General features: G+C 41.9%; 1 protein-coding gene across 1 annotated transcript in view; it reads left to right on the plus strand.

The window, feature by feature from the left end:
- Positions 1 to 21,025, plus strand: part of KLF3 (KLF transcription factor 3) — a 35,300-nt gene extending 14,275 nt beyond the window's left edge. The window contains exons 2-6 of the mRNA XM_025887002.2: positions 1,334 to 1,429; positions 8,874 to 9,360; positions 9,662 to 9,812; positions 14,731 to 14,891; positions 16,983 to 21,025. Coding sequence (XP_025742787.1) covers positions 1,373 to 1,429; positions 8,874 to 9,360; positions 9,662 to 9,812; positions 14,731 to 14,891; positions 16,983 to 17,164 — 1,038 coding nt within the window. The 5' untranslated portion in view covers positions 1,334 to 1,372 and the 3' untranslated portion in view covers positions 17,165 to 21,025. The remainder of the gene's footprint in view (positions 1 to 1,333; positions 1,430 to 8,873; positions 9,361 to 9,661; positions 9,813 to 14,730; positions 14,892 to 16,982) is intronic.
- Positions 21,026 to 24,051: the final 3,026 nt, after the last annotated feature.

Here is a 24,051-nt window from a genome sequence, read left to right on the forward strand (position 1 = left end):
CTAGCTGGGCAGTGATTCCAAAGCCTATGAAATGCAGCTGAATGTTGAGCAGACTGAATATTTTGTCTTGTGGGGAAGCAGTTGGCTTGATGTCAAGTGCCGGACGTGAACTAGTCCAGAACACTGAAGGAAAGGGAAGGATAACACTAGTGTCACAACAGAAGAGAGAGGCCAAACAGGATTAAGATGGACATTTCCTTTACCTTAGGCTGCAGATTTGCTTATTTCCTAATGAAGAATTGAAGTGAATACAAACTAATAGTCTTCATGTATAAAAAGTGCTTAGAAAACAATGGGCGGCCTCTGGGGAGGGGTGCAAGGCCCTAATATAGGCATTTCTCTAGAGGAGATATGCAAATGGTAAATAAAGATGGAAAATAATTGACTTTAATAATTAAATCAATTTAGAATAAAAATAGTTTGCCATTTTGAAACTAGCAGTTTTTTTTTTAAGTGGTAATACACATTGCAGGTGGACATGTTGAGAAACGGGTTCTTATTTTATTCATGGAAATAATAGAATGCTCTAAAAATAGAGCATTTTTGCTGGATGATCCATCAGCTGCTTTGGAAAACGTACATGCTTCTCACCCACGGATTCCCCTATGTAAGATTGACCCTAAAAATGAATTAAGGATGTGCAGGAGGACCTAAGTCCAAAGATGCTCACTGCCATCCATAATGGTGAAAATTTAGAAGCAACCTCAGTGCCCAGTAAAAAGCGATACTTTAAGTAAACTGATCCGTTCCACACAGTGGCACACTGAATTCGATGGTATGGAACCATACTTGCTGAAAAAAGAAACATTTTCACAATCAATTGTCAAGTAAAATTATGGGTACTAAATAGTATGTGTGCTATAATCTATTTTAAAACAGAGTTTGGAAGGATAAAAACAAAGATGTGAATGGTGGTTGGTTCTAGTTTTTCTTTTTGCCTGTCTTGTTTTTTCCTTGATTTTTTTCTGTAATGAACATAAGGAAAAATGTTTAACGCTCATATATCATGTGAACTTCTGGTGAATTGCACAGCACTCTTAAGCAAGCTTGGCTGCTCAGAAGGGGCCGTACGTATTGTTCCAGAAATGTCAGGGGTTTATGTATTTGAGTTAGAAATGCCAGTTGGCTCTCATCGACTTAGGACCATGGCATCTGGTTTTAATTCTATCAAATGGCATCTTTCATAGGTAAGGAAAATAAATTCCAGCCATTCCGGGGCCAGGGGAGAGGAAGGAGCAGGGGAGGGATTTGAGGAATATTATGTTTTATTTTTTACTAGTTTATATTTAAAGTAACCTTGGGATTCATTTGGACCCCCTGTTTTGTTTTCTAGGCCAAACACCAGAGCACCCTAGAAAGCCGAACTAAAAGAATGCTCATGTTTGATCCAGTCCCTGTCAAGCAAGAGGCCATGGACCCCGTGTCAGTGGTAAGTTTTCCAAAATGGAGCACCTCTTCCCAGTGCCAGTAACATGACTGTGTGTTGTGTTGCTCCTTAAAGTTACTCATCACTTGACAGGCATTTGGCAAACAGACTTTTCTCACAGAGTCGGTCAGTAAGTGGGGTAAACACCCTTCTAGCAACTGCATCCTTTAATAAATGGGGTCCACGTTTCCTCAGGCCCCATGCCCCCCAAGATGTGATCAGCACAGAACTTGGGTCACAGGTGAATCTAGTCATGACAGAAGGAGGCTTTGCAAAAACTCAGTGACCAGCATTTTAGTTTGGGCTCTCAGGATTATTGGTTTTGGCCAAAAAAAAGTCTGGCCAGGCTGACTTAAAAATTAATGTGTGCATCTGGGGACATTAAAAAAAAAAAAAAGTCCTGTACTCAATGTTTATCATGGTTAGGAAGCAATTTTCAGATGTACTTTCACAAGAAATCTGCGTCCAGGAGTATGATCCTGTGACGTGCTTTTTACTCAAGATCACCACCACGATCATATAGAAGAGTTTCTTAAAAATGTTGTGACTGTCTTTTTCTTTTTAATACTGGAAGAAAAAATATCTCGTTTTGTCTCCTGTAGTGTTCAGCATGTCCTTCATGGAGCTGATTTAAAAAAACAAAACAAAACAAAACAAAAACCCTCAGTCCTGCATCTAAAAACGTATTCAGAATAAAATGATTTACTTAAAACCCGCTGACAGCAGCTACACTGAGCTGTGCCTGGGTGAGATGGTTGAGGAGAAGCTAGCGAAAGAGAACGTGGCCGTGAGGTTGGGATTCCTTTCCACTTGGAGGAGTCTGTGGCTGGAAGGGAACCTTGTCTTCTTCAAAACCTTTGTGCGAAGCCAGCCCCCCCGTGAGCCCGGCCCCTCGGGATGCTTCTGGGCCCCAGGCGGCTAGGAGTGAGTCCAGGGGCTTATCAAGGTCCAGCATTGGTGCTGTGGAAGTGGGACGGGGTGGTAACAGAAAGGGTCCAGGGACTTCCAGGCAGGGAGTGGTTTGGACTCATGGCCATCTGGTTGGGCCAATAGGAAATAACAAGGCAAGGCTCCCACTCTCTTGCTCTTTTCTTCCACGGGCTTGGAAAATAGTCACAAGGGGAAAAACTTGGCCGGGAGTTGTGTATCTGAAGGTTGGTAATGACACGCTTGCAAAATTAGATCATCCTTATGCATCGGCCGCTGAGGCTCCTGCCAAAAATGTTTATACAAGACACAGGGGTCACTCAGAGGCCCTTGGAGCTGAGTTACCATGGGTATGACTGAGCCAGTGAAGTGTTTACTGCTGTGTACAATGAAAAGTGAGGTCCAAGTGGCTTTAAGGAAATAACATTTACATTCCAGCGTGATAACTGGATATAACCAAGTGTCTGAATACAGTAATAACTGAGCAATAAGAACTTCATTAATCAAAAAACTAAATCGACTTCTAATGTTATTCGGTGCTGTCACCATATTCATCAGCCCCTTACCCCAAACTGTTACATGAGCACTGAGGAAAATTGAGGTATAAAATTTCCCTATTAATTATATCCTTGAAATATGAATAGGTTTTTAGTACTAGAGAATATGATTAATTTTATAAATGATGCAGAACCATCCTTGATGCATTTTAATATTCAGTATACTTCCAGTGCTTTTAATCAAGCATGAAAATATGGCTGAAGAGCCAATTTAAAGCTCAAGTGAAGATCCTCATTGCTAAGTTAGTATGATATAATTAAGTGCAAGCAAATGCACTTGACTGAAAAAAAAATTGAAGTAAAAGGAATTTGAAGTAACATACTTACAATGCTGTAACTTATATAAATGCATGAAGTTAAAATATATAGAAGTATTTTTGCAATTAATGGTCTTTTTCTCCTTCCCACTCTAGTTTTCAACTTCCAGCTAACAGAGAATTTAATTAGATCATTTCACCAAAAGTATCAGTCCTTACAATGAAATTTCTTTTTCTCAATTCAGCAAAACCTCAGTTAACTGAAACATCTGGGGAGTGTGGGGTGTTGTGATTATTTTACTTAACAAAACTCAAAAAGTTTTGTTTCCGCTCTTGAACCTTCAAATTTTCTTTCCTGCCTCTGTAAGTGGAGTGTGCTAAGTCTAATTTATTTTTCCTTTATGCCACCTTTTTTTTTTTTTAATTCCACCCTTGACCTGAAGGTTGATTACCTATTTGCTATTTTGCTACAGTTTAGAGAAAATAAGGAAGTGTCATTTCTTTCTTAGTGAAATGTAAGCCTTAGTACCCTCCTCTGCTAAACCTTGTGCTTTGAGGCAAACAGGAAGGCTTTGGCTTGTCCTATGAACATTTGCAAGAATGTGGAGCAGAGACCATCCCCTTCCTGCACTGTAGGTCTCTCCTTCCTATCAGTGTGATGCTGGCAAACCCCCAGCGGCTCCCTGAGCCTCTTTTTTTCTTTCTGTAAAGTTAGAGATAATATGTACAATGTGAGACAGCATGTGAATACAAAATGCACATGTAAAAGAGTTGCTTTTACCAATATATTGTCAAAGACAGTTGGAAATTAAAGAATTTAATTCAGGAAGTGAGAAATAAAACAAAGTTTTGAAAAGTATTCTTTCTTATTTTATTCCTAGAGGAAGATTACTTTTGAAAAAAGTGTATTTTTCCCCCTTCCTTTCTTGTAATGAAAATTATCTTAACAGACTCCTTACAGGTTGAGAAGTACTTAAAATCAGTAGTACCTCTGTTCTGTTCTCACAGAAACTTCCATGACTTTTCTGAGCCTGGTAGAAGGAGAGCTTTCTACTTTTGTTTGCACAGAAGGGTATGACATTTGCTGTTTCCAGAGTGTGTGTTTATAAACGCACCACGCCTTCCTGCACTGGGAACCCCACCCTTGGTATGAAGATTCCTTTGACTTGCCTTTGCCCTGTCATGGATGTTCACTCTGTTTTCATATTAAAGAGCAGTGAAACAGAGACTCTACTACCCATGTTTCGTGCAGTCACTCCATCCGGTTCAACTGTCTTGGGATGGAAAACTCAAAACTATTCCCAATAAAACAAGAAATGATTGAAATGCTCACTTCAGTACAAAGTGGTAGCTTTGGAAAATCATCCAAACCCCCATACCTTCTTCCCTGTCACAATTGAAATCCTTGTTTTCGAGGATCAAAAGAATTGGTACTATCCTTAGTCTTGACAGTAGTAAAAACCTGCACAGAGTGTACATTGATTCACTTCATTCATTCATCACGTGTTTGTCGATGAATGCCAGACCCACATTTCCCATTCTAGTAAGAGGGGTCAGCAAATAAATTACACAGGGTGAACACATGAATGTGTGGCACAACAGGAGAGAACTTTTTGAAAAGTTAGAGCCCTTTACCACCCCTACTGAGGGCCGGAAGATCGGAGAGACCCTTGCTGGAGTCTTGTCTTCAGGCTGCTCTGTTCCAGGATATAAGGCCTCCCTGGGTAAGCGATGTGCACAGGGGGAGTGGATAGTTATCCGTGGCTAGAGGACCTTTGGCTGCCTCCTCAACACTTGCCTCTGATTTGGATTTGGGGCTACTACAGCACTTTTTTGCACTGCTTTGCTAGAAGATAGGAAAGGTTGAACAGGGAGCCGGCAGTTATTACCAGGGTATACTCAGCTAAGGCACATACCCAGAGGAATCCTTTATCTGTCCTTAGGCTGTGGAGAACCGGATTGTTGGAAGCTGCTTGTAGTAGCTTGGGTGCTCCACCCAAATAATGAAAGCAAACACATCTTACAGAAGGGCCTGGTAAACATTGCTATGGAATTTTCTAGTGAGATGGCGTGAGGAACCACATTTCTTCACCATTTTACACAAGGCAGTCAGACTGGAAATAGTTAATTGTGTACTCTGTTGTGTATCCAAATGCGTCTCCCGACTTTTAGCCCCGTAGCCTTGCAAACACTGCACATCGGTGCAGGGGGGACGGGGGGCATCCACTGGGGAGCAGAGTCAGCAGGAATGTGCGTGATGTTTATAAAACTTGGCCTGATGTGTGGCTTTCTCTTCCTTGATGGCTTGAGAAACCTAAGAATATTATTAAACTTGCAAATCTCCCAGGTTCTAAATTCCTACTTTCCTTAAACTCACCCCACAGTTAGAAAAATCCAGCAATGACGGCAATAAAATTGTGTCCTCGTTTTGCTTTCTATTTAGCTGCCAATAACTTGGCATTAAAATCTAGGTCATAGGGAGGTCTTTGAAGAATAGGGCTGAAAATAAGGGAGAAGCTACATTTTGATGAGTAGAAACGATTAATGCTGCCTCCCATTTCCTTTTTGTTTCTAGTACCAGAACTTTTGCCCTTTTGAGAATCGTATAAAAGTGAGTTAACCTTTAGAACTAGGAGTAATCTTTCTCCCCCTGTATTTAATGACTCCTTTTGTTGTATATATTAGAATTTTTTTTTTGATTAGCAAATCCACTGCCTCTTAACATTACCTATTTTAATTTTTAAATGTAAATATATTTAATATTAATATGGCTGTATGTTTTGGGCCTCTCACCCTGTGGTATACTTATATGTTCCTGGTTCTAAAGAAAGGTAATATTAATCTTTTCCTCCTTTGATTCTTTATACAAAACTCAAAGCTGTTTTCAGAAACAATTTATAGGGGCGCCTGAGTGGCTTACTCGGTTAAGCATCCGACTCTTGGTTTTGGCCCAGGTCATGATCTCAGGGTCATGGGATCGAGCCCCACGTCAGGCTCCACGCTCAGCATGGAGTCTCCTAGGGATTGTCTCTCTCTCCCTCCCCTTCTCCCACTCCAGCCCCGCTCATGTGCACACATGGGCTCTCTCTCTTTAAGTAAATCTTTTACAAACCACAATTTATATAATTTTGCATTTCCTGATTTTATATCCTTCACGTCCTGGTTTTTAAGCAGTATTATTAGTGAAAACTTCTTCCCCCACCTTTAAATTGTTTTTGAATGGTTTACCAAATTTTAATACTGAAAATTAGTATTTTTATCCTATTCTATATCTCTTTGTCATTTAGAGCCGTGCTGCTCAAAAGGGGTCTGTGCACGTAGGGCTGCTCCCCAGAAACTCAGAATCTGCATTTTGACAAGATGGGTCAGGTGCATTCGTGCACAGTGAAGTTTGAGAAGCCCTGATTGGATCAAACCCATTACAGTCCTGCTACTTGTCTAGAAAAAGAAGGGACTTCTAGCACCACAGTGTATGTTAAGCTCATTACATAGCTTATCTTATTGAATTCAATTTTATTTTAACTTCACAGCCTCCTAGAATGTGGGTTTTCAATATCACCTTGACAAATTTTGCCCTATCTTCATGGCACCTGCACTTCTAATACTTAGTGAATAATTTTTCCTGCCCTCTTTTGTAGAATTGCTTTTATTAACATAATAAATTTATTTTGAAAAGGACATTTGTATCACTACTGTTAAAAAAAGTTTTACGGATTTAAATAAACACAAAACTATTTTAAAGCACTGTGTATTCTTTGTGTACTATCTAGAAGTATCTTCGGTGCCCCCTACTGCAGGAGTCACTATTCTAGGAGATTATAGAGATTGTGTTGACAGGGATAAAGAAAGGAGAAAAGAACAAAACACACAATCTTAACGATGAGAAACAGACTTCAAAAGCAGATAAAGATAAATACTGCCTGGTCCCATACCCCCCATATTCCCTGATACTTATGCCTGGTATGCCCAGAGAAGGGAGTTTTCAAAACAACACAGGAGATGCATAGCCAGGTGGAGATTTCACCTAGTGGAGGCCCAGAGAAAGAAGGGTATGCTCTCCATAGTAATCCCAGTAAAAACCACCGTTGTCCCACAGTCATTTATAACTCACAATAGTGGCCACTTGGGGGACTGGGGCGGCTCAGAAATTTATCATGCATTTAAGCTCTTTAATGATAAGGCCCCATTGGTGGGTTTTCTTGGTTGTATCATGAGCTAGTATTGCCTCAGAATGAGAACTGCATCGGATTTGAGTGCTGGAAGAGAGGCATAGTATGTTGCTTATCACTTTCAGTATAAGGTATTCAAATACAAGTAGTATTCTGCAGATGGACTTGACATGTTACCACTAAAAGTTGTTTCCCTAAAATACCTACGAGTAAAGAAAATAGCTTATGTTGGGTTTATTTTTTTAAAAAGCATCCTACAACAAAGTTTTTTTTTTTCCAATTTTAGTTAAGGAATAGAAGTCATTCTAGTGAGTTCCATAGCCAAGGACCGCACCCATAGTGTGCAGTGATTATGACTTTTGTATTTAAAGCTGGTAGTAGTCCATTATTCTGATACTACAAAAGAGGAAAGTATTTTTTAAAAAGATTTTATTTATTTGAGAGAGAGAATGAGATAGAGAGAGCACTAGAGGGGGGAGTCAGAGGGAGGAGCAGACTCCCTGCTGAGCAGGGAGCCCGATGCAGGACTCGATCCCGGGACTCCAGGATCATGACCTGAGCCAAAGGCAGTCGCTTGACGAACTGAGCCACCCAGGCTCCCAGGAGGAACGTATTTAAAGAAATTAGGTCAATTGTCAGATCTTAGGTTTGGAGGAAACACCGGGCCCCAGTTTGTGTGCAAGTCGCTTCAAGCACCCTGTGTCCTTATTTAAGTCCTCTTCGCTGTCTCTTACAGTTCTGTGTCATGCACAAATTTGGACATCAAGTCACCTTCTACAGTTTCATTCAAACTGTGACCAAGACCATTGAACAAGCTGGGGTCAGGGACATAATTGTGCTATAGTGGGTGACCTTCTGCGTATAGGTGAGCAGGATGACTGACCGTCCTGGTTGTCTTAAGACTGAGGCATCCTGGGATGTGAGGCTTTTAGTACTAAAACCAGACCGTCTGGGGCAAACCAGGACTGGTGGTCAGGTCACCCTAGGCACGGATTGGTCAGCAGCTGAAGCCGCCCCCCCCTGCCCGCAGTGTACTGCTGCGCAGCTCCATTTCTCCATATTCTACACAAGCGTATGGTGAGAACTGCACACATCCTGCTGCTGAGGGGAAAGATTTCCTGCTGGATGAGAAGCCCCATCCACAAAGCATCAGGGTTCATTGGCTTGGCTGGCTGTTGGTGAACCGCGACACTGACTCCTACCAATCAAGGCCCATACTAAGTCTTCTGTTTATGACCTGTTTTATTTAGAATTTTTGCCCGGTATCAACCTCAACCTTAACGTTTGACATAGGAATCATCTTAGAATTCAATTTGAGATTTTTCATGGGACACAGTTATCCCATTAACCCTAATGTTTATTAGACCGGCCCCCTCGTAGCATTTTTTTTTAGGGTCAGTAGACATCTAAATGTAAGCCACTTATTGAGCCCACCTAATTGAGAGGGCCTTGTAGTACATTTTCATTTTCATTCACGTTTCCCAAGGGAATGCACCTGTATCACGGCTTGGACCTTTCTATTTTTCCTTCCCGATAGTCATACCCATCCAATTACATGGAGTCGATGAAGTCCAACAAGTACGGCGTCATCTACTCCACACCGTTACCGGATAAGTTCTTCCAGACCCCGGAGGGCCTGTCGCACGGGATGCAGATGGAGCCGGTGGACCTGACCGTGAACAAGCGCAGTTCCCCGCCCTCTGCGGGCAGTTCTCCTTCCTCGCTGAAGTTCCAGCCCTCGCACCGGAGAGCCTCGCCCGGCCTGAGCATGCCCTCTTCCAGCCCGCCCATGAAGAAGTACTCGCCGCCTCCCCCGGGCGTGCAGCCCTTCGGCGTGCCGCTGTCCATGCCCCCGGTGATGGCCGCCGCCCTGTCCCGCCACGGCATCCGCAGCCCCGGGATACTGCCCGTCATCCAGCCCGTCGTGGTGCAGCCGGTCCCCTTCATGTACACCAGCCACCTCCAGCAGCCGCTCATGGTCTCCTTGTCGGAGGAGATTGAGAACTCAAATAGCAGCATGCAAGGTAAACGCCACGGCCGACAGCGCGGCTGTTGGGGTGCGGCGGCGCTTGGGGTCTGCACCAGTGGGCGGTGCTTAGCGCTCCGGGCCAGCTTCGTATGCATGCTGCTTGCTGGCAGAGTAGTGGTCGGGGGAAACGAGAGCGCCCCCTCCCCCCCCAGATTTGCTTTCTGCTATAATTTTGCCAAAGGCAAACAAATACTCCACACATCAGTGTTGTAGATAGAAGCTGTGCCATAAACTTTTGTAAAAGCTGAAATTGGTAAATTGTACATGGAGTGACTTTTCTATTTTTATTTTTTTAGTACCTGTAATTGAATCATATGAGAAGCCTATATTACAGAAAAAAATTAAAATAGAACCTGGGATTGAACCACAGAGGACAGATTATTATCCTGAAGAAATGTCACCCCCTTTAATGAACTCAGTGTCCCCCCCGCAAGCACTGTTGCAAGAGTAAGTATGTTCAGATCTATCTGACATTTGCGTAGCAGCGTGGATCTTGGGACCTGGATTGGAAGCACACACTTCCAACTCATGGTGTGGTGTGGATTGCCAGGAACACCTTGCAGTAGGTGGCAGCCCCTGGGAAAGATGGGGAAAGCTCTCCAAAGGCAATGTGTTCTGCTGTATCAACTGCATTATGACATCTATGTCAAGTTGGCAGCAAATTGATCACTTGGGATTTGCCACTTATCACATAAATTGTTTTTATCTCAGTGTTTTTTTTGGGTGTTCTTGTTTGTTTTATCCTTCCAGACTATACATAGTTTTCCCATAATCTTAATCCCAATATGGATTGAATTTGGTATTCTAGATATTCTGCGTAAGCTTGGATCCTTAAAACTTTGTAAGACACACCTTGTCCTTCCAGTTGTCACCTCTAATACTGTTTCTGTGATGGGGAATGTCTTGAATCAGAATTTTCAGGCCAACCACGAGCCCAAGGAAGTCAGTCCAAGAAAGACCTGAAAATAGTGGTGGGCAACAGAAAGTGGTCCATGTAGCTCAGAGTAGTTCAGTGTTGGAATAACCCATTATTCTCTGGTCTCTTTCATTACATCTGCCCTTAGAATATTCAGTTCCCTTTAGAACTGCCATCCAGGAGGAAGGTTTCTGTATTGATCTACATCCAAACACTGGACAGTGGTTTGTTTTAGGTCTGACTTGCCATAATGTGACAGGTGTCATACACAAGTTAAATAGCATCACTGATGGGATTTGCTACAATAGATAGCCTTGCTTTCTGCTGGAGGCTGTGTTTGGAGGAGCTCAGAAGGTGACCTTTGGGTCAGACATCTTGGATCCCAGCTCTGCTCTCCACCCTAAGTATGACCTTGGTCTAGTCAATCTTGCTGCCTCTGTGTCCTCTTTATTTTCATTATCGGTTGTCATTATTTTTCTTGTAATGGTCTTGTGTTGTGGCACTTTCAAGGTTGGCTGCGTTGGCCAGCTTCCTGGTATAAGGTAATAGTTACTGTCCCCTCCAGGTCTCTTCCATCATCTTTCTCCCATAGCACTTTCTTCCAACTTGAAACAGAGTTCTGCCCACTTTTCTGCTTCATCTTTTCCCCCCTCCCTTACCCAAGTCATTCTGCAACAGAGTGTGCATTCTCTGGCTTTCGAACCACTATTTTCTGGAACTTAAAATACGTTCTAGTTCTATCCACATTCAACCCAAGTGGGTGCCTTCATAGTAGGTCATGTTAAGTGCCCATTGCATCAAGTCCAAGTCAGGTGTTTGGGGGGAGGAGTTGTCTTTGCTCCCTGAGAGATGAAGAAGAGAAAGAATCCTACGAGCAGCCACATCAGCAGGGAGAGAGTGTCAGATGAACTCATACATTATTACCTTTCACAGTTGCATAATGTGCCCCCCCAACCCCCAATGAGACTTTCTCACATGTTTTCAAAGGAATTATTTCATTCCCCCACAACAAGCATGTGGGAGTCGGAGCAAATGGAGGCGGGTGAGCCAAGACATTAGATAACTCGCCCTAGCAGCGGGGTGCAGGCTTGATCCCCTGCCACCCGATGAGGGCTCTTCCTGCCACATCCCTGTCTGACCAGTGCCTCCCACTCCTCTCTCGGGTGAAAGGAGATGCAGAAAGACCAGCCAAAATAGACACATCTTGTAGGCTGAGTTCCCCCCTTTTTTTTTTTTTTTATGATGCCGGGTGTCTCTGGCAAGGTGACTGGCAACATGACTTGCACTTGTCATTGTTCCTGCTCAGCTGATGGATGAGATGCTGTGCAGCTAAATAAAGCCAAGTGCCCGCAGAGAGAGGGATGATCCCTGGACTGAAAAAGGGTTATTCCAAAGTCGAGGTTATTACGAATTACAATGTAAACCACGATAGAAGAAGAATATTTGAAAACAATATGCTGTGTCCTAAATGCTGCCGAAAAGAAAATGCTTTTTGCTTACCTTAAGTGATGTTCTTTTGGTAATCTCAAGCTCAGTGGCTTTTAATGATTAATGAATAATAGGCTTATTTTAATGCTGACCTAGGAGTGCATTTTGCTCCTCAAAAAATTCAACAGATTAGCCACAACTGGGACATGTACTCTCTTAAGTAATTCTCTCCCAGATGTGATTAAGTAATGTCTTGGAATGTGCCCAGTAGCAGCCCACATAGGAAACCAGCTAGCCAGGAAAGAAAATTTCGATTGAAACCAAGCACCTAGTACCATTGCAATGAGGCAGTCCTGATAGTCGCCTTCCGGAAACCCTTCCTTTCCAAAGGCGGACTTTAAAATACAGCTTTGAAATCCATTTGCTTGAACATAAGAGTTACAGCTTTAGGATTATTTTTAAAGGCACTCAGATGTCTATCAGATTCCTCCTCCTTTTTTTTTGTATTTACGCATGTGAAATGTATTTAGAGCAAAGAACTTGAGAATCAGCTCTCCCCATTTAATTGTGTCTGTGAATTATAGTAAACTTAACGAGGGGCTGGCTTAACTCAAAACAATGACCAGGTATCTGATATTTAATAGCTGTTCTAACTTCTTGCTTGTAATGATCCCAAACAGCCTCTCTGAAAATGAGCAGTGGAGAGTCCAGAAAGGGGGAGATCTTGGGACCCCGCCATCCAGCTGCTGCCTGTGCCAGCATCTGGCTCTTTAGAGATGGGGCCGCCAACCACTCTCAGAATGATGCTACCTTTCAAGGTAGACATTGGCTTGAGCAGTGATTTCCTTTCCTGGTGTTGGGACACCCCCCAAAAAGCTCCTCATGAAATTAAACAGCTGTAGGGGCAAAGTTTGCAAATGGGCTTCTGAACCTCAAAATACTGACAGCTACCATTTAGTAGATTGACATCTGAAACAGATGTTATACTGCAGTGCTCTGTGTACATTACTCACAACCTCCTGAGGTCATATTATTACCATCATCCCCATTGTACGGAGGAAATGGAGGTACAGAGAGGCTAAATCCCTTGCCCGGGGTCCCAGGGACTGCGAGGGACAGAGCTGGGATTTGACTTTGGAGCACGGAGCCTTTTCACGTACCTTTCTATGCAAAAGGGGTGGGAAAAGCAGTCATAACTATTGCACGGAAACTTATTAGATTCCCAACCCATGAAGTCTAATAATTGGGAGAGATTCCTAAAATCACCTGGGATACTCCCCCAGTATCCCAGAGGCAGAGGAGATGTATTTAAACCATTTGGTTTTTTTCCCCTCAGCATTTTATTTCCTGAAGTTCTCTTAATAAGGATGAAACATTTCAATCAATGGCATTAAGGTTGAAAGTTAAAAATAAACTGAGAACTCTTTCCTTTCTGTGGAAGGACTTTTAAATTAATAATTGAGCTCTCTAAAAACTGTATGTGTCCACCGATTGTCACTTTTCTATTTTCTCTCCGTTTGTACATATATATAATTGAAGTCCTTGTTCCCACCCTTCCGTGTTCACTTTTCCATCTAAACTTGGCTACTTTTTTCTTCTGTATTGCCCCCACTTAACATTAAGGTAAGAAGGTAAAGTGAGACTCAAAACTGCCATTTTCCTTTGCTGATAATAGAAGTGAGAAATAAGTACAGTCACTTAAAATCAATGCACCTTTTATTCTTTTCCTAGTTAGTTAGCGTGCCTGGAAGAGTTCCTGATGGGGGACATGTATTGAGATTTTTACCAAGATCAAAACAAGTTTCATTTCAGGGGCCCCCTTTTGATTTTTATGGTGAAATTTTATTATCCTTTTTTAATCTCCTAGGCTTGAATGTTTGCCTTCATCAGATTCCCTTTCTCCTCATCCATACTTGTACAGAAAAGTTCGTATATTATTTTGAACATTGTAAGAACTTTAGATTCCAATTTAAAAGACAAGTCTTTCATTACCGTCAGAGGCCAGTTCCATAAGCTTGTGATGTATCAAGTAATTAGTCGTTAGGAAAGCAAATGAACAGATCAGAGTTTTTTAATTACTGACATTAATCAGCGGAGGAAGCCCGAGAAAGCTTTACAGACTTTCCCCAACTCTTCCCCCCCATCTGCCTCTTCTCTCCTTCTGAAAATGAGAAAGTTTAGAGCAATGGTGTTGGACATGATTGGATTTCAGAGCCACCCTGGAAAGGTGTGCCGACGCAGGAACGGGTCTGGGTGAGCGGGCAGGAAGGCAGGGAGACACCAGGTGCCCCCGAGAGCCGGCACTGCACCAGAATTCTCCCTCACACAGGAATAACAGCAACCGCAAAGGTTTGAGGTTTGAAAACAGCAGTGCCATTATTTGTTTGTTTATGTATTTATTTCGGAAGAGCCAGAATTTGAAGCTCAAATGTGAATTGGTGAGCTTAAGAGAAGCTCATTGCCAGTTACGTAAAGGATAAAATGTAGTTAACGAGTGGGGTTGCCTGAGCTTTAGGAATTTGACCTTTTGCATTCTTCCCTACAGAGCAATAAATGATCATCAGGGCAAGCTGTGGGAAGACATTGTAACCATATTGAGCATCACTCTCGTACCACCCACGAGATTTTATAAGTAGGCAAATTTTAACCGAGGGCAAGAGCCTCTCCTAGCACCTGCATCTCCCTCTAGCATAGCACCTAACCCTTCTTACTGTCATTACTTATCTACATGTCTGTCTCCCCCTAGAGTGTGAGCTCCTCGAGGGCAGGAACCCTGTTTTTATTCATCTTTGTGTCCCGGTGCCAAGCACAGTGCCTGGCTCATGGTAGGTGCTCGCTCCATGTTTGTTGAATGAATATAGCAGTGCTTCTTGGGTTGATCAGCTAATTTCTTTTTGTTTATTTTGTTGGGTTTTTTTGGTTTTGTTTGGTTTTGCCTAGTGTTGTTAATGCCTTTGGTAGACTGAAGGAAAGGAAAGAGCCTCTCCCCCAATATTTTACATTTCGCGTTGGCTTTCCTAGGAATCACCCGTCGGTCATAGTGCAACCAGGAAAGAGACCTTTACCTGTGGAATCTCCGGACACCCAAAGGAAGCGCAGGATCCACAGATGTGACTATGACGGATGCAACAAGGTGTACACGAAGAGCTCTCACTTGAAAGCGCACAGAAGGACACACACAGGTATCAGGCGCGCACAGTCTTCTCGTAAGAAACGGGGGAGATGGAATGTTAGGGACAAACAGTCGAGCTCTCAAAGGTGATTATAAGGACGCGGTCCAGGCGCCTTGAAAGGGAGCAGAGCTGTCTACAGATCTGTCTGCCAGTCGTGAAAAATGCCCTTTTTTGGGTCAAGATTTATTTTGTAATGAGTGAGAATGGATTCAAGGTCCCGCCCACCAGTCACGTGGAATTCTGTACTCTGTGTTGCGGGGCGGGGGAGAGGCAGGGTTGGAAAGGCCGCTGGAACGTTGGAAAAGTGCTCTTAGCCATGGGCCCGTCTCATCAGGGAGGCGGCCTTCGTGTGGACCGTCATTTAGTAAATGTGGTACATTATCAAATTCACAATGGCAAAAAAAAAAAAAGAAAACCCCACAGCTCTTCACGCAGAACAAATACAGAAAAGTAAAGATTTTTGGGTGATTCGTGTGTTCTAAAATGGAGGAAACTTCTCTGCTCTTGCCTGTCCTGTTTGTTCTGGGATATTATTTATTCTGCCCAGGATTGAATACAGAACATGCAGCCAGATCTTCCAAAAATGATGATATGGGTGAAGAAAACATAAAACTGTTCCATTGGCCTTCGAACATTTCATGAGCAAGACAGCTTCAGGACCCCGTATAGAAATGTTGTCCACAGCCTGATTCATCAGTCAGCGTGGGTGATCCTTGTTGACAGCAGGCCTCATCTGACCTAACCTCAAACCCTTCGATGTGAAATTCTAGTATAACAGCAGTCGTTCCCTGGGCCCATCTTCCTTCAGTCAGAATGTCATTTGTTTGTTTTTTTGTTTGTTTTTGAGCCTTATGAGTCATTCGTAACAGGAATGTTTACAACAAGGAAAATCTGGGATTTGGAAGAGAAAAGGGAAGGAAAGTGATGGTGTGGAGTGTCAAGTTTCTCAGTGACTTAGGGAGAGGGAAAGTCAGCTTGCGGACAGCTGAGTTCTTGGGCTTGGTCACAGTGTTCTTGACCAAGGACTGAGGAGAAGCACCTTGTGTTTAGAGGAACGTCCAGTCTGAGATGCCAAGGAAACCAGTAAAAGCATCCCCAGGGCATTAATGCGACCTGAGAGGTGGATGTTACCAACTTCCAGCCCAAGATTACAAGGACATTGACTATTTGAATAACAATTTGGATGTAGGAAAAATACCTCAGCATTTATATTCTCTGAAGCAGAGCAGATAAGACAGTTCTGAAGAGCTCCTCGAAATGTCAATCCTTAAAATTTCTAGAGAACAAGGGATAGTAAGTGGGAATTGATTTGTGAGGCCCATTTGCCCACGATGACTCATATAAACATGTAAGATTACCACTAACAGCCTATTTATTTGTAAGGGCCTTCATGCTGGCTCTCCCTATGATTTCCCCCCAAGGGTCTCCTATTCCCCACCTGCCAGCTACCATTATCCCACAGCAGGGGGTTGAGGAGACCTGGCTTCTGACAGGCTGGGGAGGAATTACTGTATTTTTAGTATGTCTCAATTAGAGCATTATACTTAGGCATAATTGCTGTTGACTAAAACAAAAGATAAGATGCTGAAATCCCTGCCAGTGTCTGTCACACTTCTTATTTTTAGGAAACCGTTAAAATAATAAGGAAATCCCGCAAACTTTTCAATTTGGACTCCTCTTTAAGTGAAAAGCACTGCATATAACTAAGTAGCTCAAAGACTTGGAGATAAATACAGATCACAAGTTTCTTCAGTGATTCATCCCTACTATTGAGGGCAAAACCAAAATTATTTGCTAGCTCCTCAGAATGGATTTCAGTGGCTTTAGGCTTTAAGAACTCTTAAAATCTTCTGTGGGGGGGGGGCAGAGTTACAGAGTGCCAGTTAAATATTAAGAGAATTAAGCCACTTGTTCTCTTTTTTGTCATTCCGTGGTTTCTATGGCACTCTTGGTTTTGGGGGGAACAAACGAATAAACATACCTTGGAAATAATATTTGCCCAGAGTTGTAGCTCAAAAATCTTAACTGCACTATTTTTACTAATGAATAGCCTTTTGCCCTCAGGAAAAATATAAGCTCTTCCATTTTTCCTTTTTGCAGGAGAAAAACCCTACAAATGTACATGGGAAGGATGCACATGGAAGTTTGCTCGGTCTGATGAACTGACAAGACATTTCCGAAAACATACTGGAATTAAACCTTTCCAGTGTCCAGACTGTGACCGCAGCTTCTCCCGCTCTGACCACCTTGCCCTCCATAGGAAACGCCACATGCTAGTTTGAATGGCTCCGTCCCCCGCCTCAGCGTGGCTCCCCACTCTCCCGGCTCTCTCTGTCCTCCTTCCCATGATCTAACTCATTTTTTACATGTACATTTTAATTTGGATTCAGCTGGTCTGAATCTCTGAATTTATATCATTCAAACTTCCATATGGTCAGTAGTAGATGTTCTCTAATTCTCCTCTCCTTACCACGGGTCAGACCTAAAGAATGTGAACACTTTTTTTTTTTTTTTTTTTTTCTTCCGGGGATGCTAAGCAAACCCTTCTTACAGATACGTTTAATGTAATGAGAACAAGGGAACATGTAAACTTAAAATAACCAATTGTCGGTTTCTCCATGTATTTCTCAAAAGAATGTCAAAGTAAATGTATTAGAAATACAGTATCCAGCCTGCAAGTCCTTGCCAGGGACGTTCATACCTCTGTGCCCTGTGATCGTATTTTGTGCTCGCCAGCAAGAAGGGTGGACCCTCTCCCAGGCTAGGTAGACATGCAGCGAGATTTCAGGTAGGACCATCCATCCACTCTTCTTCCCTTCCATTGCCCTTCATGAATCCTGCTTGTCAACTTGGATTTATCATGTCCTCTGAATTAAGTCCTTGATACTCCTTTGTGCCTGCAGCTAACAAGGAGGTCTTTGCCACCCCTGGAGCTGAGCCAGAGCTGCTGATTTAGGCGGGTGATGTCTGTCAGTGAAGGGCTGAATGCTCTCCTTGCCCAGCACAGAGTCAGAACAAAGGGGCATGGTGCAGGGGAGAAGCGGTGGGGGCGAGGGAGGAAGCCTTCCTTCTAGGCGAGGGCTCTCCGGTGAGGTTTCATCATAGGGTTCACTGCGCAAGGCATCCCCAGAGCTTCAGTCTCTATGCTCGACTGTGCAGAAGCATACAGCAAAGCCGAAAATGGATAGAGTTATCCCTGCCCCTGTCACCATTCCTCTGATGTCCTTAACATGGGTCATCGAGCATTGATTGTCGGGACACCACAAAAATATTTTGCCCAGTAATGGGAAAAAAAAAAAAATCTTTTGGGTAAGAATATGGATGGCCTTTTACCCAACCTACTTACAGCTTTTTTTTTTTGGCAAACGGAAACGTTGAGCGGTAATTGTATTCCCATATCAAATTACTCATACAGCTTTTATACAGAAACTCTTCTGTGTGAACCATAGGGTGCCAAGTGGACTGTCATTTGTGTTTGTGATGCATACCGTAAGTATCTGCTAATGCTTTAGTGGATGCATTCAATGTAAGACCTGAGTAACAAGATTTGTAAATATAACTAGTTGTGAAGCACATATACATTCGGGGGACAGATTTCTGAAAAACAAAACAAAACAAAACAAAAACGAAAAAACAGAAAACCACAGTTCAGGGATTCATATCTTTAGAGCTCCAGAATTCCCCAACATTTACTGTTCTAAAGAGCTGGAAATCGATCACTATCAAGTATCCCCTCAGAAGAAGCTGAAAATGACTCGTGTTTATGTTAAAGATAAATAGCGCCATTATTCGGGGGAAGTTTTGTGTTTAGTTTTTGTTTTTGTTTTTCAAAAGCTGGCTTTTGAGCACCATAGTCTAAATGCCAATAAAAATAATTCATGCGTAGAAATGTCATTGGTTCTAAATTTGAAGAAAGTGGGTGACGGTGGTCAAATGTAGGTGCATATAACCAAATGCGCCTTCATCCCTCGATAAAGGACGGAAGAGAAGAGAGAAGAATGGAATCCTGAAGATTCATCCCAGCCGCACCTCAGGATCCAACATAACCTAAACTGGGAGGAATACACTGTTCAATTGTTTTTTAAAAACATCAGTGAATGAGTGATTGTGGAGGTCTGCAAATCGTGTGGGGAGCTTACTTTGATGGCGCTATGTTAATAAAAGTTAGTTGTAGGGACTGTGCACCTAAGATGCCCCACTCATCAGCCCTCTGAACCAGCTGAAAGGAAATGTAGTTGAGAAATGCAAAGTCATTTGTTACCTTCTTGGCACTTGGTTTTTATTTTCTTTCTTTCTTTTTTTTTTGTAAGCACTGCGAAATTTGTTTAGAATATTAAAACCTCCTAATTGGGCTTTTTGTTTGTTTGTTTGTGTTTTTGCAACTATGACATGAATTGAGGGATAAAAATGGCTCTTGGGAAAGTAGGTATTGTCTGTACTGTAAATGCTTAGTCACATTCATGCCAAAGTGTTTATTTCTAGAAGTGGTTCTTTTGCAACACACTGAAGAATCAAGTTGGGATGCAAGGAACTTTTTTGTTTCAATGGAGATGACCAGTATGTGTGTGTTCCAACCCATAGAGAAGGTAGGGAAAAAAGGCAAGAAAGGGTAGAATTGATCATCTTTGAATAATTAGCTTTGAGTGTGAGTCCAGTTGATAGAAAGCTTTGTAGGTTCTCATGAAATTTGATGTGTTTGTTACGGCATATTTAAATTTTGTTCAAAAGAGCAAGCAAGACCCTGCAAAGAGTATTCCATTAATATTCAGCTTGCCTAGGTTATGTTAACCATTCATTAACAAAGATCCATTTTAACTCTGAAAGAAGGGCAACCCAGAGAGGCCTTTCTCCGTTCCCATTGCTGGCCTATATACTTCAGTTAACCGATTGGCTTTTGACCAAATTTTCCTTTTTTATATATATTTGTATTTTACTATGATAGTTGAGAAATTTAGTCTCTTAGACATTTTTAGCTGTTATTGTCGAAGACCTCAAATACAAGATAGATGCCCTTGAACATGTGGTTTTAATGATGTGCCATGTTACTATCAATGGTGGTTTTAAATTGTCATATTTTACATTGATGGGAATGATTTGTAAACATGAAGTTAGTGTTGTATAAATTCTGTTAACAGAGTTTCTTTTGATTTTTGTCCAAGTGTCATCTTGGGGAAGTCAAAAATTAAGGCTGAATGCATCATATTTTAGAGTTCTAAAATGTGAATCTACATCATAAATGGGCATTAACATTCTAAATCATCTGGTATAGAGAATGTGTTAGCAGCATAGCTATGTTCAACCAAGGAAATGCTAACTACACAGAAGTTTGAAGAGCCTTGGAACAGATTTATAGGGGAACTATAGATGTATATTTTATTAAACACCCATCTGCACTATCAGTGTTGCACTAATGTGGAATTTGAAAGACTTTACTGCTGATACTGTATATCTGCACGTCATTCCTGATTAGATTGTTTTAAAGACAATCTCAAAGATCTAAGGTTTTAAAATAATTTGGTTTGAAAATATACAGTCATCTTGAAGGAATTGCTGTTATACATGAAGTTGCTCAGAGTTGTCTTTATTCTCTTCTCGGTCGAAGTTAACAATTTCTAAATGATCGCAAATTCACTTAATACATTTACAAAGCCATTTTACATGCATTAAACGAGGGCTACAACAATATTATGTTTTACAAATACTAGCACTTTTTTTTTTTTTGCTGTTATGTACTTAGTGTTAGAGGGTCAAAATAATCTTTCTGCTTAGCATCTCTTAAACCATACCTGCAAGTATAGCAGGATTATTACAATTTACAGTACTTTAATACTTGTATAAACTATGCAGAATTTTTAATAAAGTGTAATATATTTTATAAGCTAATAAGACTGAATGGGTAAAGGTTTTTAGCATGCATTAGTATACTTGCAAATAATGAAACATTTTGGTAATCTTTCTTACTAAAGATGTGAATGTTTAATGTACCTTCTCTGTTTCTACTCTGTAGTCCAATGGGAATTCAGTAATGACATTTTGTCATGTCAAACTGTGAACATAAATTTGTACTGTACAGTCCTCATATACTATATACAGTATGCAATATATGTATTATATACTTGTTAATAAAACCATCAGAATATTAAGTGTGATCATGTGATTACTATATATGCAGTGATCACTAGAAGCAAAACTTAGCAATGTAACATGTAAGAGACGGTACTTAGAAATTGCAAAGTGAATCACTGTTTGATAGGCATTTGTTGATGGAGGAAAGAAAAATAAACTGGCAGATGCAGGAAATGAGTTAACTTAGCCTTGAAGTTATGTCCCTGGGTTTTGGACAACAGCAGCCGGAAGTCTTCTAAGCCACAAACCATAGACTAGTAGACAACCCACCCTGAATCCACACACTTAACCTAAGTGGGTTCCTGGGATATTTTTTAGGACACAGACCATCTGTCCAAAAAGGATTTTCAGTGCCTTGTATAAAAAGATACAATGTCTAATAAATATATAAGTTTTTAAATAAGATTAGGATTCATAGCTTGGGGAGTGGGGAATCAGAAACAGGACAGCAACCGCATTAAATAATTCTGGATAAACTTTGAAGCCTGCAGTAAACCATGTCCATGGACACTGCTATGTCCTCAGTATCCTAGGAACAATAAATAGTTTCTGATGGGGACTTAAAGAGTTCTTGTTTAAAGCAAAATGTAACATCTCTCTACCCTCCCCCTAAATGTAATTGAAACTAAGATACTAACTTGTTAGATCTAACAGCAGCTACCTTGAGCCTGGACTTCATCTTAGCATAACATGAAATGCTGGCTGGCCCTTACTAAATGATACCTCCACAGCTTGGAGAGGGGAAGGAGGTTGGGGAGAAGGCTGAACTCAAATTTTGAAGCATTCTCCAGGTTTCTCCAGGAAACTTCCCTGCTTTTACACTGAGATAGTTGACTGTAAACTCAAAAGATACAGATGACTGTTAATCCCAGTGGGATGCTGGCTTGGTTTAGTCTAGGTGATTGGCTGTAATCTTCCAACTATATTTTGTATATGAGAGCTGGATTCTGCCTGGGTGAGTGATCAGAATGGTAACAAATGCAAATTTTATGAGAAACCAAATTCTTAGAGGAATGGGAAGGAAGGATGTTCAGCACACACATGCATGCACAAATCCATAATCGTTGTGCTGTCAGGGTGAAGAGGAGAGATTAGGAGCCTTAGTGGGGGCAAGTTACCAATTCCAGTGTGCCTAAAAGGAAAGAAGTGGCTCTGTTCAGGGAAGAACAAGTTGAGATGGTAGTAAAAACACATAGAGATGTAGAAGTTAAACTGTTAAGAGACCAGAGTGACCTGTGTGTGCACAAAACAATGAATTGTTCTTCAAGGGTACATTCATTTTGAGATGTGTAAACTGAACCTGTTACCTTTTCCTATTTCTGACCCAATCATAATCATGGTGGTTGGTAATGGTTCTGTATATACACAGTGACCCCTAAATTAGAGTGATGCATGCTACAAATTAGAATTCTTATTAAATGTATGACTTCGGCAGGTGGCAGTTCTCACTAAATCTAGACATGTTTATTGCTTTGAGTGCTTTTCTCATTATGTCCCTCGTTTTGCATTCCCTATGGGCATCCTGAGTGGTCTGGGATAAGGATAGAAGACAGAAGCTGGATCTTTAGGTTCCTAGACCATATCTCTCACACTTCTTGACCCAGTGTATCAGTCAGGGTTCCCCAGAGAGAAAGAGAACCAGTAGAATATTATATACACAGGAAGAGATTTATTATGAGGAAATGGCTCACATGACTGTGGAGGCTGGGAAGTCCCATAATCTGCCATTTGCAAGCCGGAGACGTGGAAAAACCAGTGGTGTAATTCTAATCCAAAGGCTTGAAAACCAGGGGAGCCAATGGTCTAAACCCCAGTCCAAGGGCAGAAGATCAGTGTCCCAGCTTAAGCACGCAGGCAGAAAGCAAAAGGAGCAAATTCTTCCTCCAACTTTTTGTTCTGTTCAGGCCCTCAGTGGATTGGATGATGCCCACCCACATGCGGGGAGTCAGTCTACTTGACTGAGTCCGTAGGTTCAAAAATGTTAATCTCATCCAGAAACACTCTCCTAGACACACCCAGAAATCATGTTTAGTCTGGGCACTCTGCAGCCCAGTCAAGTTGACATACAAGGAACCATTACTCTCAGGAAATCCATCAGGCTCAGAACTCAGCCTCTCTAAAGAACTCAAAGAGAAGGCCTTTGAGGATCTTCAAGGCTTGCCCATCTACTCCAGATTGCATCTCCCGCAGCAAAGTCCAACCGCTCCCCTGTCAGTGACATGCCTCTGTGGCTGTGCTCATACAGTCCCTCAACAAACCAAAATCCCACCACACGGGTGCCTGGGTGGCTCAGTTGGTTAAGCGACTGCCTTCGGCTCAGGTGATGATCCTGGAGTCCCTGGATCGAGTCCTGCATCGAGCTCCCTGCTCAACAGGGAGTCTGCTTCTCCCTCTGACCTTCCTCCCTCTCATGCTCTCTCTCTCTCTCAATAAATAAATAAAAATCTTTAAAAAAAAAATAAAATAAAAGCCCACCACACATTCAAACCAGCTTCTCCCACATCATCCTCAAGCCTCTCCTTCATGAAACTTATGTAACACTGTGGGTCAGCTATACTGAGATTAATTTTTTAAAGAAGACTCCACGCCCAGCCTGGAACCCAACGCAGGGCTTGAACCCACAACCCTGGGATCTAGACCTGAGCTGAGATCAAGAGTTGGACACTCAACAGACTGAGCCACCAAGGAGCCTCTTAAATTAACTAAAAAAAAAAAAAAAAAAAAAAAAAAGAACAATTCCATCCCCCCTAATAGTCTCCCATACCCTTTTGCAGTCAATCCTTACCTCCAGGCCTATCTTGCTTCCCTGTACTTTCGCCTTTTTCATAATAGGTTGCAGCCTTTTGAGTTTGACTTCCATTGCTTGGCAGCATGTATCTGAGATTCATCCATGTTGTTACCTGTATCAGTAGTTTGTTCCTTTTCATTATTTAATATGGATGTACCATAATATGCTTATACATTCTCCAGTTGAAGGATATTTGGATTATTTCCAGTTTGAGGCAATTATAAATAAAACTGCTACAAATATTCACGTAAAGAT

Source organism: Callorhinus ursinus, unplaced genomic scaffold (genome assembly GCF_003265705.2).
Source record: "Callorhinus ursinus isolate GAN/ISIS: 27379988/994484 unplaced genomic scaffold, GSC_fseal_2.0 scaffold4, whole genome shotgun sequence".
NCBI classification, from domain to species: Eukaryota; Metazoa; Chordata; class Mammalia; order Carnivora; family Otariidae; genus Callorhinus; species Callorhinus ursinus.